The 17,137-nt window shown below is 39.4% G+C and overlaps 1 protein-coding gene across 5 annotated transcripts in view; it reads right to left on the bottom strand.

The window, feature by feature from the left end:
- LOC107376025 (protocadherin-15) overlaps positions 1-17,137 on the bottom strand; it is a 383,296-nt gene that overhangs the window by 22,153 nt on the left and 344,006 nt on the right. For all 5 annotated transcript variants that reach the window (XM_070542556.1, XM_070542554.1, XM_070542553.1 and 2 more), the window contains 4 exons: positions 14,120-14,247; positions 7,582-7,797; positions 5,906-5,994; positions 3,347-3,523 (listed from right to left, as the gene is read on the bottom strand). In XM_070542556.1, the coding sequence (XP_070398657.1) occupies positions 3,347-3,523; positions 5,906-5,994; positions 7,582-7,797; positions 14,120-14,247 (610 nt within the window). The remainder of the gene's footprint in view (positions 1-3,346; positions 3,524-5,905; positions 5,995-7,581; positions 7,798-14,119; positions 14,248-17,137) is intronic.

Here is a 17,137-nt window from a genome sequence, read left to right as displayed (position 1 = left end):
GAAGATAGCAAAATGTCAGCTCAAAATTCACAGTCACGCAAATAATGAATGCTTCTTAGCATGTTTCTGCTTGTTAGCCTGTTGACTAGCTCTATGTCTGACGAGGTTCTCATTAGTTTTATCATTATTATGACTTCATATTTATTAGATACCTGCACTGTAAAAAATTAACTGTGCACATCTTGTTCCCTTTATCTGTTCTGCTTATTTTCAGTTATAGATGCATTCCTAATTTTGCTGTTTCTGCCACTCAAACATCACAAATCACAAATGTTACAGATCTGAGCATCTCGCTGGCTGAGAGACATTTATTTCTAGCTCTATGAAATTATTTTGTGTGAAAAAAACAAGAAACTCTACGTATTTACAATTTTAAATGCAAATGTCTGGATTAGCAAAAGTATAGTAGTAAAACATTCATGAATATAATCTGTCCACCTGTTCTCATTTTAATATCATTTGTGAATATAAGTAGCTCCAAACAAATCACTTTCCACAACATTCTGCATCATTACAAAGGAGTAAGCACACTGCCATGTCCAATTACTGTCATTTCTGTTTTTCCATAGGTGGATAAATAAGAGTAAATGAAGGTTATTAACCGGACACTGGCAATTTATTCTCTAGGGAGCTGAAATGGTGGTGAGTGCTGCATTCAAGGTGGAACAGGGACAAGCTGTAATGCAAAATCTCACTAACAATGCCGTCCTTCTCCCTCTGTGATCTAACGACAAAGTCACAGCTATATAACATGCAATTACCCCTCAGCACTGTCAGGCATGCACTGCATGTATAATACCCCTTATGACTCTAATCTACATGCTTTTTCTGACAGCATCTAAGGAAGCCAATCCCCATTAAAGCTGGTATATTTTAAATTTACTGTAAAATTAGCATAGCTTGGTCAATGACGCTCACTGTTATGGTGATGGTGAGTTTGGTTAAATGGGAATTGGGGGGGGGGGGGGGGGGGGTCATAATCAGTATCTCACACCCCTATCCCTCCAACCTTATTTTGATTCTTAGCCCCATTTAAATAGTCAAGGGCACAGCTGAAGCATTCGGTACACTTAAAGTTGGTAGCTTCAGCTGATCGTTGGTAGAGCTACTGTTAGCATTGTGTTGCTGTTCCATTTTGAGTCTATTATTGATATTTGGTGTGGAGTAGAGCTCCTCTTTTTACACTTGAGTGTGGTGGATGTTTATAGTTTAGAATATTATCTTGACTTTGGATCAACATCCATTTTGAGTTCATTATACCTTTTAAAATCTCTAGTTTGTTGTCAATTGTGTGTATTTCGACCCTGTTTTGGTGGGACACCTTTAGTTATTTATTTTGTTTGGTTTTCTATTTACCCAAATGTTGTGTTAGTTTCATTGTTAGTATTCCCAACCCGTGGGAGGATTTCATTTTGTTCTGGGCATTCTGATATCTTTTAACGATTCTGTAAATAACCCTGATCATCCTTTAAAAACATTTTAATCTCGTGTTACTGGCCCTTTCTTATGCCGCCAGCCATAAGCCCCAGATGGGGTCATAACCATTTTTTCTATCTCCAAATCAGACCACAGTTGTTAGCCTGGGTGTGAGACTTGATGCAGCACTCAAATTCTGCATTCACATCAACGTGGTGGTGAGATCCTGTTTTTTTATATGTGTGGGTTAACAAAAATTACGCCCATGCTGTTAAGAACTCACCTAGAGTGTGTGCTACATGCATTTGTTTTATCAAGGCTTGATTACTACTGCATTGTACGCTGGGCTGAATCAGGCAGCTGCGGCACAGCTGCAGCTAGTGCAGAACTCAGTAGCCCGATTTTTGACAGGGACTAGGGGGAGGGAGCACATTACTCCTGTGCTGGATTATCTGCAGTGGATCCATGTGTGTTATTGGGCCAAGTTTAAGATTTTGCCATACATTTTGTAGTCCGGGATGTGCTCCTCCATATGTGGCTGCACTGCTAAAAAGGCATTCCTCGTCTCGATCTCTGCTCAACTGAGTAGGAATTGTTGGTTGATCCACGCTCCAAACACAGGTTTATAGGCGATTGACCATTTTCAGTGGGCAGGGGGCTCTGTCAGTATTCTAGTGACTTGTTTGAATGATGTCAAGTCCTGGTTGGCTGTTAATTATCCACATTTAATGAGAGCAATATTGAGCTCCTCACACTGTGTTCAACTGTCAATGTGGGTCTGAGTTCACCTCTCAACCATGACACTTCATGGACAGAAGCAGCTCAGGAGGTAAAGTAGATTGTGCAATCAGCAACTCTTTGGCATGAGTTCCTCGTTGCTGTCAGTCATTGAAGGTGCCTGAAGACCCGTTTTTATCATCTGGCTTTTATGCAACATGGTTCATGATCTTAAACTGTTGTTCACAGTTTTCTTAATTTCACTGACATTATTTTATGTTGTGTGAATGCCTTTTAATTGTATTTTAATCAGTTTTATTGCCTCTTATTGATCAACGTATCAATTTGCACATGTGTTATTCTGTGCCTTGGGCTTCCGTAAAGGCAGTGGAAGGCGCTTAGCTACTTACATGTCATCCTATAGTTTGAAGATAGGATTAGGTTTTTCTGAGTGACAGATTAATAACTGAAACTATAGCTTAAAACACATAAATGAAGGAACTGCTGTCAGGTAGCTAAACGTAAGGTAAGCAGACTTGGCAGTATGGAGGAATCGTTCACTGAGAAGTGGATCCTATTGATTGGAAGCTCTCATGCTCTAGAAGAGGCAGCTGTGAAGGAGCCTCGTCTGATAGGTTGGACACATTGGTTGGGAAACACGACGATTCTAAGTGCAAGAAGGCTGTCCTGAAACCAAGTATTTCTTTCTTTTCACCTGATGCTTTCATTAAATTTCTTGTGGGAACCTTTTTGTGGTGCTTGTTTCTCTTTGGTGTTTTAGCTGACTGCCTCAGACAGACAGACAGACCCTGCATGCTCTGCATCCCAAAGAAAAAGAATAAAATGTTTTGCTGGCATGCCTCCCAGCTCCAGGAAGTCTTTTGGGTATTGGAATGATGGGTGGATGTACTGATTGAAACACTCCCTGCAGAACTCCTGCTTCGTCCTGCTCTGACCTCCCACCATCCGCCTCCCATTCTACTCCATGTCTTTATTTATTGACTAATATCGTACACCTGAAGGATAATCAATGTCATGAAAGAAAGACATAGAAGAGGAGATGCCAAGGGGAGACTGAGAAAGACATATTAGGTGTCTGACAAAGGGAAAGGGTAAACAGATTTTGTAGGGAAAACACGTAGCACAACAGGAACATTAAGACATTAGACGGAATGGCAGACGGGATTCTTTGCTATAAATCTGACCCACTCACTTGAAGAGCTCCAGTGGTGAAATGGCTCTGTTTGTGAGCGGGTCAATAGCGTACACCATGAGGTCTGACTTGCTATAGTCCTCTAGCTCGTAGCCGTCACCATAGCGACGTGGGCCGATAGATTCAACGATCACCTTGGCACCAGGAATCTGGTCTTGAACGTGGCGCTCAAGTATTCTGAGAGAACACAAAATCTCAAGTTAACTTTTTGTGGTTTGTGATATAAAACCTGTTACTTTTATAATTAGGTTATTTATTTTGTATTTGAGCCAAAAAACATAGGCCAATGTTCATTTAAAATCATATCTGACACTTTGGTACCCTGGGCAATATGACAGCCACCAATCCAAAGTACTCCACACTGGGAGTGATAGTCCTACTAGAAAGTAATTTCCCTTTCCACACTGGGCTTTTGGTAAAATGAGGCTCTGAAAATCCTTCTTAGGCTGAGCAAAATCCCCACTTCAACATACAACCAATATAGAAAAGGATCACTCGTCCGTCTGACTTTTCCATCATGGAAAAAAAAAGAAAAATCAAACATCTAAACACTGATCTCAACTGGTTTTGGATCACAAGCATCACTGCTAAACAATTGTCCTTGTAGAGCCATCAAAACGTTCATGTTTTCAAAATGTAAACAGGAATATTGCTTTTGTGGATGAGCCACAGTGGACTCTTCACAAACAACTAATAACACTCATTAGACTTTTAGATTGACTCATTTGGTTAAATACTTTGCCCTGAGAGCCACGAAAATAAGATGAGTCATGAAAGCTCATCATTAATTAATTAGAAGATGAGACTCTAGTGGATAAACCTAAAAGGCTGGTTTCATTTCCAACCTCGCATCCAAGGCCCTGGTATCAAATGGAAAGGTCCGGGAAGCCCCTAGGCATTTATTCTTTGTGTGTGTCAATGATGGAAAGTGATGACTTTTGGATCAGCAGCTTTAATAATTTAAAATGTGAACACAAATGTCCCATCCACATAAAAATAAAAGCAAAAACACTGGTAATCAAAAAGGACTGGATAAAAATACCACAGGTTAGAAGCTGTAAACTTTCCAGAACCGTATCTGAGTTGGTTGTAGGGATGCACTGGTCACATTTTTGTTTTTGCCCTTGATCCAAGTCTGAGTCAATTGATTTAGCGTATCTGCTGATGCCCAGTCCCATTCTGATACTTGAACAATACGTTAAAATTAGGAAAAGAGAACACTCTTACTTTCTTTTTGCATTCGTCATTTCCTTGGTTTATCTGCCAAAAATCACCACTCATTCAGGTAGCACATCGATTAATAACATATTATTATTACAAAAATAGTTATAAAATATCTCATATTTCTAATTGTTTAAACAGTATGCAGCTGTATTTAGTGATGTGCATTCCCTCGACGGGGCAGGCACACTGCGGCTGGAAGGCTCAATTTACTTTGCAGAACACCTGTAGCTGCGTCTGTAAATTAGGCTATGTTCACACTGCAGGCCTTCATGCTCAATTCCGATTTTTTGAAAAAATCAGATCTGTGCCGTTTAAACTGTCATAAAAAATCAGATATGGGGGAAAAAAGCGGATTTGATGCGCCTTTGCCTGCAGTGTGAATGTAGCCTAAGTGGCAAGAAAGCAGCTCGTACTGCAGCTCCAGGAGACTGCAAAACTCTACGTTAGCTGCAGCAAACTGAGCAGGGAGTTTTTTTATGTAGCTGATTAGAACTAAATGAAGACAGGTAATTCACGGAGGCAGCACCCGAAGGCAAACGCTGAAAGGTATAAACAAAAGTCTGCTTTTAAGGTGGTAATATTGAATGCAACTGTCTTTTCAACCATGTGAAATACCCTGTTGCACTGTCCTCACTGTCTTGTATGATGTCCAAAGTGCAGTCTCTCTCTCTCTCTCTCTCTCTCTCTCTCTCTCTCTCTCTCTCTCTCTCTCTCTCTCTCTCTCTCTCTCTCTCTCTCTCTCTCTCTCTCTCTCTCTCTCTCTCTCTCTCTCTCTCTCTCTCTCTCTCTCTCTCTCTCTCTCTCTCTCTCTCTCTCTCTCTCTCTCTCTCTCTCTCTCTCTCTCTCTCTCTCTCTCTCTCTCTCTCTCTCTCTCTCTCTCTCTCTCTCTCTCTCTCTCTCTCTCTCTCTCTCTCTCTCTCTCTCTCTCTCTCTCTCTCTCTCTCTCTCTCTCTCTCTCAGCTTTACCTCAGCCTGCAAGCTAACAGTTCCACCTAATGCTGTCTGAATTTCCCGCCTGCTTTAGATTATGACGTTACCTATATGAAAGAATGAACTTTGATGTAGAGAAACTTGTTAAAATAAAACTAAGCCGTATAATTACGTTTGAAAACATCTCTGGATTATTTTTAAAAGTCCTGCTTGTTGTTCACTAAGGTAAATGCTGATTTTTTTCATTCCATTATAGATCCTTTGAAATTCACCCGATTTCTGATCACATAATTGGACTGGAGCATTCCTTGTTTTTGCGTAACTTTTAACTATCATGAATTATTTGTCCATCCAGTGATGCATGGATTGTCTTACAAATCTTAAGATTGTTGTCTTTTGTGTCACCTAATGAGCTCCTCCTTGTTAGCTTCCACCAAAGCAGGAGGAACAGTAGAAACAACAACTTGCATGTCCAAAGCGTTGACTACAGACACCTGCAAGAGAAGGAGAGAGAGAGAGAGAAGGATTGGGCTGAAAGGTGAAAAAGGCCACAGAAAATAAAGATAAAATGTGATTAAGTCAATTATTCATGTGTCCCACTGTGAGTTTAGTCGACTCATTTAAATGATTCCCTTAATGCAGCAAGTCCAACCCTGTAATTGCCTGCTTGTATTGGTGCCATGCAGCAGACCTAACAGTATAATTCTGATGCCACAGTTAAGTGCATAGGCAACAGCCTATGTGCTCTGGGGCCAGATCTCCCATGTGGCTCTTGTGAAATTACGTTTCCCCTTGAAAATTAACGAGTGCCATGGTTATGCACTCTCTGCTCTCTCACATTCAGGCAATGTCTCAGACCCTCCTCCTGTCTCATTAGAGACTTGTTAGACATATTTCACCAAAATAAAAAAAGAAACCTGCCCACATCCAGGAAAAATAAGCATACCAAAACAGTGGGTGTGTCTAGAAACTCTGGAGAAAAAGATAAACATTCAGAAAGGGCAGATAACATTTACAGTTAATTTTCAAGCCTGAGAAGAAAGACAGAAAAAACTACTTTATCTGGATCTTCAGTGAGGAGCAGAGGCCACACGTTAAGTGTTTAGAAAAAAATGTCTAATAATGAAAAATAAATTTATTTTGTAGCAACTAGTTTTGTTAAAAATCAGAGTACAAAAATTTTTGAGAAAATGCAAATGTCATCTTTTAAAGCTTATAATTTCACCTTGTGACCATGAATGAAACAGTTCACCCTAAACCACATTTATAAATGCCATTCTGATTTCATACTGCAGTGTCAACAACACAACATTAAAGATGTATTGCTGAGGAGTTTTAAATCAGAGTAACACTAAAGTATTTATAGATGATTGTAAATTCAGTCCTACTTTTATATCATCTTCAAAAATCACTGAATAAATGCACCACAGCATGTTCTGGTTCTACACAACCTTATTAAACTGATTTCTTGTTTTCTTTATAAGATCAATAATCCAGACTTTTCCCTGGTTTTAGGATTTCTAAGTAGGAAAAACCACATACAGCAGCAAGGGGATGCTCTAAGGACTCGAAAAACATAGAACTATCAAAAAACAGATAATTGTTTTTTCCTCATGCGTCATGAAATGTAGCTTTTTTGCATGATCTCCAAATGTAATAAGACCATTAAGCTATCTGATTTGTTTATCTAACAGGCACAAGACATTCTCTATCCCACATACATGTCTGGTAGAGAACTAATAACCATTGTATGGAAGGAAAAATCTAGAGATTCAGGCTGGAAAAAAGTAAAGCGGAGGTAACAATCCGTGCAGCAGTTTGAGGTGGAAGTCATTAGCCGTGTAGATCTATAGTCCTCTGCTGTGTCAGAGACATGTCAGCAAACAACAGGGAGTACATGATCCTCCTGTATATACAATACATGATGATGTACACACACACACACACACACACACACACACACACACACACACACACACACACACACACACGCACACGCACACACACACACACACACACACACACACACACACACACACACACACACACACACAATAAAAACTCTCTGATGTGATACTCACCACCACGTCTGCACTGCTGCTGTTACCTTTCCCATAGTTGTCCGTGGCAATAACTTGGAACTTGAAATAGGACCGGCGCATGTTCCGAAACATGATGGCCGACTTGATGACTCCAGTGTAGGTCTCAATGACAAAACTGTCCTGTCCATCAGTTGTGGGTGGGATAATCAGCCGGTAAGCCATGGCGCTAAAGTTCCCAGTGTCCCGATCGGTGGCCTGTGATACACAGCATGGAATTACAAGTTAGACAAAAAAAATAAATTCAGACACGTGCTGGTTAGTCTTGTTGGCTGAAAGCAGTTTTTGTGTGTGTGTGTGTGTGTGTGTATGAATTTAGTTTGACCATTCTGACATAAATTGCAAAGGCAGTCCTAATAATCACCCTTTTTACCCCAACTTGACTAGATTCCTCTGAGAAAAATATCAAACTCTTTAGACTGAAAGAGCTACACTTCGTCTGTCTGCCTGCCACTTGATCAGGTGTTGATCAAGTGCCGTAAAGTGAGGGTTTTCCTCGAAAATAACTGCCAGTTGGACTTAATAACGACCCCACGAGACGAGAGTGAATGAACCAAAGCATAACAGTTGTAATCAACAGCAAAAAATAATTACCGGTAGCTAGGGTTGTCATGGTAACCGGTGTAGCGGTAAACCCCGGTAAAAAGGTTGACAATAATAATAACCGTCTTGTTTCTAAAAAAACTATATTATCTCAGTGGATTACCGTGGCTGCGGTGTAGGCGCGGTGACCCTTACCAGCCACCGTATCATCTGCTGAAGTTGCCGGCGGCACATGCGCACTTTGTTGTTTACAACCAAAACTTTCTTGAAGCTAAAGGTGAAATAATGGCCAAAGGAGGAGACGGCAGCACTCAGGACATTTATTATCCCTCAAAGAAGACAAAGTCGGAAATACGGGCATCTTTTGGATATTTGAAGAATGCCGAGGGACAGTTGATAGAAGACGGTTATCCTGTTTGCAGCACGAGCAGAAAAAGTGTCTGTGAAAGGCAGCAACGCTTCTGCGTGACCATCACCCACAACTCTACAGTCAACGCAAGGCAAGTTAACATTAGCGTTTTAGCTAAAATGCGTGATCCGAGGATTCGGGTTGAGGGAGAATGCAACGAGGCGCTATATAAAGCAGCCGCAGCGCCGCTACCTGCATATAAACCGTGTCGCGGACACCCCCATGTTGAAATGACGCTATGCATTACGGGGCTCCCAGGGGCAGATAAGAGTTGGTCTCTCTCTCCGAGAATAATTATGAATTTAACAATGATTACTGCCTGATGACATTTTCCCACATCTGCAAAGCTCACTGGAAGGACACAAACCGAGGACAATATTTTCCTGATATAGGATTTATTACTCAAGTAAGGGTAAAAAAGTATCTGATTAGAAGGCTACTTGAGTACTGAGTATCATCTGATGTAATATTTTTAAATTATGACATCAAACAGACAAAAAATAAGAAGTTATGGGCAAATATTGGTATTTTAAATACTAAAGGGGAAAAATGTAAACAAATAGACATAATTACAAAATAACACATTTTAGGCAAAATTTAGACACAAACATGAGAATTATGTATAAAAGGCTCTATATTATATTTATCTTGGGGTGTTGTTCACAAGTGAAGGAAAGATGGAGCATGAGATCGGCAGCCGGATTGGTGCTGCGTCTGCAGTGATGTGGCCAGTGTACCGGTCTGTTGTGGTGAAGGGAGAGCTGAGCTGTAAGGCTAAGCTCTTGATTTACTGTTCGATCTATGTTCCTACCCTTACCTTTGTTCACGAGCTTTGGGTAGGAACAGAAAAAACAAGACCACAGATACAAACGGCTGAAATGAAGTTTTCTCCGGAGGGTGTCTGGGCTCTCCCTAACAGACAGGGTAAGAAGCTCAGCCATCCAGGAGGGGCTCGGAGTAGACCCGCTGCTTCTCCACATCGATAGAAGAAAGTTGAGGTGCCTCCTGGACGCCTCCTTGGTGAGGGTTTCTCAGCACATCCAACTGGGAGAAGACCTAGTGGAAGACCCAGGACAAGCTGGAGGGTCTATAGGTGTGTTTCCACTACAGGAACTTCAGGGTCAATTTGCAGTAGCTTCCTGACATGCGCATGTCTCCACTTGACCAGGCCAGCCGAATGGAGGAACTTTCTGGGTACCTGATCAAGGTAGGTACTCAGAACGGCCTGGAGTAGATGGTGCTGTTGGGTTGAGTGGCTGAGGTGAGGATCCAAACGCAGGTGAATTAAAACTGGCAGGCCGGTGAGGACATTTTAAGAGATTTAATGAAATGCTTGCTGACAAGGAAACACAAAACTGGGAGGGTTTAAATACACGAGGGGCTGGGACCTACAGTGACTGGGAGACGAGAGGCAGGTGGGAGCAATCAGGAGAGACACAGGACTGAACAGGATGGGGAGACAGGACAGGTTGTGACAGGGTGAAACCTTTAGTTAACTCAAGCCGATTGGTTGTAACTTAGTAGGAAATGACATCAGCAGATGCTGTTCAAAACAAGCGGCTTTAGTAAAATTAGAAGAGTTACATGTGATGCAGAATGGAAGCAAAAATAAAAAAGAAAGCACAGAATGCACTGCTTTAAAGAGGCCGTTACGAAACTTCAAACACCGGAAAACACGGGGAAATTCCCCCACAACAACGTACTTCACTGGGCTTTGTTGTCTCACAGGGCGCCATAAAAAATTTAGCTTCTAATGGACATTGATGCCACATTTCACATAATGTAGATGTTCTCATCTTCTGCATGGATTAAATGATCATATACTTTGACTTATACTCTTAAGGTTATTGTGGACGCTTTATGTTCAGTGACATCACTCACAGCCAAAGTGGTCACAATGTGCTGACGTCTGTGCAAAGTCCTGAAAGGGCTGAATTTCAATGGAGACACAACAGTTGAGAGGACCAGGACATCGTATCTCCTGGTCAATTCCCTTGCCCCAGAATTTACCCTGAAGTTTCGGCAATGGAAACATGGCTTATTTTTCGCGGCAGGCCTTGGGATTCCCCCGGAGGAGCTAGCCAAAGTGGCTAGAAAGAAGGAAGTCTGGGCCTCTCCGCTTAGGTAACCTCCTCTAAGCAGATAAAAATGGATGGATGGACTGATATTATATCTTTTACATAAATCCAAAATACCATGTCCTTTTTAGAATTCATATTTTTCTGTTTTTATCTTTTCAAAAGAGATGTGCCAATGCAAATTATTTAAAAAGGCAACATAAAGGAATGGTATAGAAGGTTAACCACAGTCTCGTGTGAGAAGGCGTCTCACATAAGACTCTGGATGTTCCGGGACTTTATGAAAACATGTTTGCTCATGATATGTGTCACCCTCCTGGCTGGCTCGCCAATTAATTTAGGTGTTTTATGTTACTTACAATGAGTCAAAGGGCCCATGAAATGGCAGCTAGAAGATTCATTTCAATTATCATGAAATCAGTTTTTTGTGATCAGACAAAGTGCCACTTTTGACCTTTAACAGAGCAAACAACACAATCCTCCCATTTCTTGGGAATCTCCATGGTAGTAATCTGAATACTGTAGTTTGGTTTTAACCCTCTGGAGGCAGGCACTGCAGATTTGCAATGTTAAAACCTACCTACCTGGTTACTCCACATACGTATTTCATGAGCATTTTTAAACTCAGAAGTACCCCTGAAGGACTTAGTTGTTCGTCCTTTTATCTAAACTTATTTTGAGCCTGAGAGGCTTAAGACTGCCTTTATGCTGCTGGTCAAACCACTTGTTCTTACCATAATAATACTAATACTTATAATAATAATAATAATAATAATAATAATAATAATAATACATTGAACTTATATAGCGCTTTTTAGGACACTCATCACCATGAACAATTGTGCAAAAAAAGGCCCATCTTCTGAAGTCTGATCCAACCGAGCTCACGTCCAAGCCTCAGTTCTGTGTCCGGTGACAGTGACAAATAGGAGCAATCTCTTTGGTGAAGGGTGAGGCACCAATGAAAGGAACGCATAAATCAACACAGTCAGATGTCCTCAAAAGGTTTTACCAAATATGTCCACCAACATCATTCATAGCACAAAGCCCTAAAAGTGTTATGGGGAAGGACTGAGAAGAAGAAGAAGAAAATATCATTTCTATAGCGCCTCTCAAGATAAAAATCACGAGGCGCTTCACAAAAACAACAAATGTAAAAATATTTAAAAAAATTCACAAAATGGTTAAAAATATATTTAAAATGAGCAAAAATAGACAATTGTGATTAAAAAATGTTAAGAAAGAGAGAGAGTGAATAGAAGGGAGGAAAATCAGGGGATCTGAGGTGTAAGGCTGTGTTGTAAATTGCAAAACCACAGGAAGGATAAACTCTGTGAGTACTTGTGGCTTTTCCAAACATCAGAGAATAAACCTTTTATGAAAGAACTCTGAGAAAAAGAAATCAATGTGTTAAAAATGAGAGAATTTCCACTCGAGTGGGAAGCTGAGAAGAATAGATTGCCTACCCATGAGTCTCATTACTTTTGATTAAAAGTAAGATTCACACAAAGCACCACATAATCATGTAATCAGACTTTTTCTTTCATTTGTTTAAAGCACAAGACATATCTATCTAATTCATTAAAAATGTTGTCTTAAAAGGATATTTCACCCTAAGTGAAATGTTGTGCATTTCCGTATTCCCCAGAGTTAGATAAGAGAGAAAAAATCATTTTGTAACCAGTGCAGTAATTCTCCTGGTCTGGCAGCAGTCTGTCTGCTTTAGCTTAGCATAAACAATGGGAATGAATAGCAGATACTAGCATTTTTTGTGCAAACGTTATAAAAATGACTCAAGGATGATACCAATTATTCTTGGTGAGCTCAATAATCATGTCGACTGCAAATGAAAAGTAAAAAATAACACAAAGGATTTCCAGGAGCCAATTTACACTTGGGAATACATTATGACAAAGAACTGCTGTTATGGCGCATAGATATAACACAGCGGGTGTGTTTGGTGATAAAAATTCTCTAGGAATAAAAATTCACAAAATTTTTAATTATATTAATTTTACTAAAAGGTTTAGGTAAAATATAGACTTCAGCCAACTCAAAGTACAATAACACACAAACTTTCTGCTCATTTAGGCTCATCTACAGCTTCAAGTACCTATGTTTATTAGTGCGTCATATCTATGTTTTTATTTCTTTCCTTTATACTAATATCTTTGCTCCAAATACTACTAACAAGACTTTAGCTTTAATGTTTAACTTCCTCTGTGATAGAGTAATTCTTGGGCTTGTTTGGTTCTGTTCTTCTGCTAGATGACGAGTCCAAAAAAGAGTTAACTGATGAACAACATTGGCTTTTCATCAGCTTTTCCTTGCTGCAAAGTTTCCACTATTGGTCTAAAAAAAACTGTCACTTTAAAGATTCCTGAACACGTGTATCTTTTACTTTATGTTTAGAAGAAGTTCAGAAGTGATACAACACAATTATACCCAAGTTCAATTGGGAAAATCCATTCATACAATATTACTTAAAATATGCAATTCATTTAAAGTTACAATGCAAGTGTTTGGTCCTCATTATAGATTAAATGGCTAGGATTTTATTTGTACATAAAACAATGCATGACCATTAATCATTATTTGACCTACTTTAATGGTTTTACAAATGATACTTCTAAAATGTAAAACCAACAACATGTTAAAAATGAATACCAATGAAAATCTAATCAACAGATTAATTAAAAGGATGAGGCAGAACCACGGTCAGATGTAAAAGCCTTTTCGAGCATGAATCATCATTCAGAATAAAACTCAATCCGAGTGTAACCAATCAGTTTGAAGGAAATATCTCCTGGTGCAGAAATAAAAAGCCAACAATTTGTGTCCATAAACACAATCAACCGCTATTACTGGGAAAAATAACAGAATGTCTATGTAATTAAAATATTTGCAGCACTTTATTAAGTATTCATGCACTCTGTCTTTTGATCCGTTGCGTGATTGGCATATATAAAACTAAACTGTAGAACGAAGAGTTGCACAGTTTTAGATTTTTTTAACTAACTGTGTGTGTGTGTGTGTGTGTGTGTGTGTGTTAGAGGTGAGATCTGTTACGTAGACAGAAAAGTGGTAGCTCCAGTATGAAAAGAATGCCTCTTAAGGCAGATGTTGTGTGCTTTTCCCCAGGGAATACAGGTGCCACATTAATCCTGGCTGCAGCTCCTTTTTATGCATTTTAGCCATCGTAAGCGCTGCACACTAAATATCTTATGGATCAATCCAAGCCTGCTTGTGTGCCATCAGCCTCTCATGCAAAAAAAAAAAGAAAAAAGAAAAACTACCGTAATTGGAAATGGAGCAACTCCAGAAGAGCAGGCTGCTTATCAGACATTAACTTTATTACATAATCACAATAATAACCAGTCAGTTGCCTGTTTGTGGACAAGACAGCTTAGATTGGAAATTGACAAAAAAGAAGTAGCTAAATGTAGTATAGAGCGGATTAAAGTCCTACACAGAACAGATGTTTTCTTACCACTGTCTTCAGCACAGAGGTGAAAATCTTGGTATCTTCTGTGACGCCTCCTATGTACAGTGGTCTGGGGAAGATGGGAGGGTTGTCGTTCTCATCCTCAAGTTGGATGAAGACTTTGGCCGTGTTAGCTACAAAAAGTGCACAGCAAGGGGAAAAATGCAAAACATATGAAAGACATTCAGGTTCAGGCTCACATCTAGATCCAGTTTTAATTCCTACAGTGTATTACAACAGCCCATCTAGGCCACCGTCTCATCTGGGTTTGCTGCACCCTTGTGAATGTAAAACTGAGGAATATGGGCTAAAAAACTGATGTGATCATTGAGAAGTAGATTAATCAATCAAGCAAGCCACAGATGGTCAGTTGCTGAATAATTTGGACATGGAAGAGTCAGAGGAGAGTTGGTCATCAGCATGCTCCACATCTTCAAAAGAAATCCTGAAACTATTCCCTGGATTATTTTTATATTTATTAATTCACATAGACTATTTCAGTAAAAGGAAAAAAAAATCTGTATAAAAAACAGTTTTTAAATCAATTTCACCTTCATTTAGAAATGGAGGCAGCTGCTTTCATTTGCTTTTGCAACGTGACTAAAAGTTAGAAGTGGACTTAATTTGTTTTAAAGCAGTTTTCAGCAGTGCACTGATCATCCTTTGAAGTGGATCTGTCTTTCCATGGGAGTAAAAAAAATGTTTTCCTGTTCTCATGAAAGAGTGTCAGAACCTATTTTGGTCGTTATTAAATTCGTGCCAATAATGAGGAGGTTCATTTTATTTTGAACTAATCAAATATTCAGAGGAAAAAATATGAAAATGAAAATCATCCAGTAGTATGTTTCTGACTTCTACTGGCCCACAAGCAGACTGGGATAACAAACCACTTTGCAGTCGTTTTAATCTTGTAGCGTGATGAATTGTCCATTTCTGACCTAAAAGGCCCTACTCTGTATTGCTCTGCTCAAAGCAAAACCAGAAGTTTCTGACACAGAACTAATCTGCATGAGATATTGCTCAAGGTCTCATGCTCTGCTTCTAAACTGTGTCTTATTTTCCAGCTCAAGAGAAGAATGAAGACAAAGGACTCTTTCTTTTAATAAATCAGAAGAACTCTATTTTTAATAAGGCTAATCAAACAAAGTGTTAGTCCAATAATAAAATGTGAACCAATCTGTGAAATGACAATATTTATAATCAGTGGTATTATAATAAGTAATATAACTTTAAATGTCTCCTCCTTGAACCATCACCTTATCGTGGTGGAGGAGTTTGAGTGCCCTAATGATCCTAGGAGCTATGTTGTCTGGGGCACTTTGTGCCCCTGGTAGGGTCTCCCATGAAAAATTGGTCTTAGGTGAAGGGCGAGACAAAGAACGGTTCAGAGGATCTTTCATGGATGAACTATCAAGGAGTTGGAGTACCCAGCCCGGAGGGTTACCGGGTACGTAGACCAACAGAATGGCGTCTCAATGTGTGTTATAACTTTCCCAAAATAAGCTTAGCGCAAAACATAATCTTCACTCCCATTAGAACTAATCGTTTCACCGGATCTGCTGGTTCTGATCGTATTCACACATACACCATTCTCAGTCTTACTTCACCTTAGTTACACCGTACATCTAGTGTTTAGTTAGTCTAGTTTTAATTTGTTTAGTAATAAATCTTTAAACTTTTAAAGCTTGACTCACTCTCTTTTCTTGAAGTTAATACGAAGTGTTGCTCAATCCCTGCAATAAAAAGATCTGATCTTCTGATTAAATTTACTTAAAGATCCATTAAGGTGATATTTCATACTTCGTGATATTTCACATTTTATAGTTTCTAATTAAATGTAGGAACATCTTCTCTACAATCTAGATATATATTACTAAAAACAATTATCTGCAAAACATTTACATGCAATCCTATGAAACACTGTTTTCAGACATTATTCTACGTGTTGCTGAAATGGAACTTAAGCTGATTTCCGCTTTACCCTAACTTGATTTTTTGTGCAACCAAACATATTCACAGTGCCCCGCTAACAAAATATAGCCCTTCCTCTCAAATTTGCCACACATCTGCTTATGCAATTGCACACTTACTGTATGCACTGTGAAAAAACACAAATAAAAAAAGTCCAAAACTGCAGCCCAGGTAAATGCAATGTCAAGGACCATTTTTCTTCTGGCTGGATGCAAAAAATGTAAATTCATGTGGCATGAGAACAGAGGATGCACCGGGGGAATTGGCCAAACAAAACACAGCATATCATATTACACACAATAGGTGCAGTGTGCAGCACAGGAGGAGGACTCAAGGGGATAAAAAGAGGTCTGCATAGTTTATTTTCTCTTTCCTCTCTTTGTAAAAGTGGCCATATTCCCTTAAGGCATAAAAACGTAAATACTGCTGTTCCCCTGTTCTACTCCACACTCATAAACATGAGTGAAATAAGAAAAAATAGTACACTATAAGAGGAAAGATTGCTTCTGATGCAGAGTAAGTAAGAGTCCCCAATAAAAAGGATTTTCATCAACAAAACAAGTACACAATTTTGGTTTCTGGATTATAATATGAGCATATCTAAATATCTGTGTATTGCATGATGTGTAAAGGATGATGAAAGGTCTATAAAGATCTGACTAAACAGCCTATCTGGTGCTCTGATAATTTAACAAAAACGTTCTCCATCATTAAATGAATGTGAAGTGAAAAAATTATCAGTGTCTGTACACTTGCCCAGAAAGTCTCCCTAATGTGTGAGACATAGTGCTCTATGTTCATGGTGTGTGTGCCTGACTAGTGTTTACTTGTAATTACTGTCATTAGTATGTGAGGGACATGTAGAGTGGAAGAGAAGAAAGAGGAAGGAAAACTACGTCATTAATTAGTCATTGAACTTTAATGGTAGCCAGTTCTTCATTCATCCCTGTATGAGACTGGTATGTTGGTGAACTGGCCATTACCAGTCCTGCAGACATTCTATATGAAGTATATACGTCAGCGCTAGAAAGTTCTGAGAATGGAATAATCAAA

The sequence above is a fragment of the Nothobranchius furzeri genome, chromosome 12 (genome assembly GCF_043380555.1).
Source record: "Nothobranchius furzeri strain GRZ-AD chromosome 12, NfurGRZ-RIMD1, whole genome shotgun sequence".
Lineage (NCBI taxonomy): Eukaryota > Metazoa > Chordata > Actinopteri > Cyprinodontiformes > Nothobranchiidae > Nothobranchius > Nothobranchius furzeri.
Note: the sequence above shows the minus strand (reverse complement) of the source record. Positions and strands in the feature narration are given on the sequence as shown.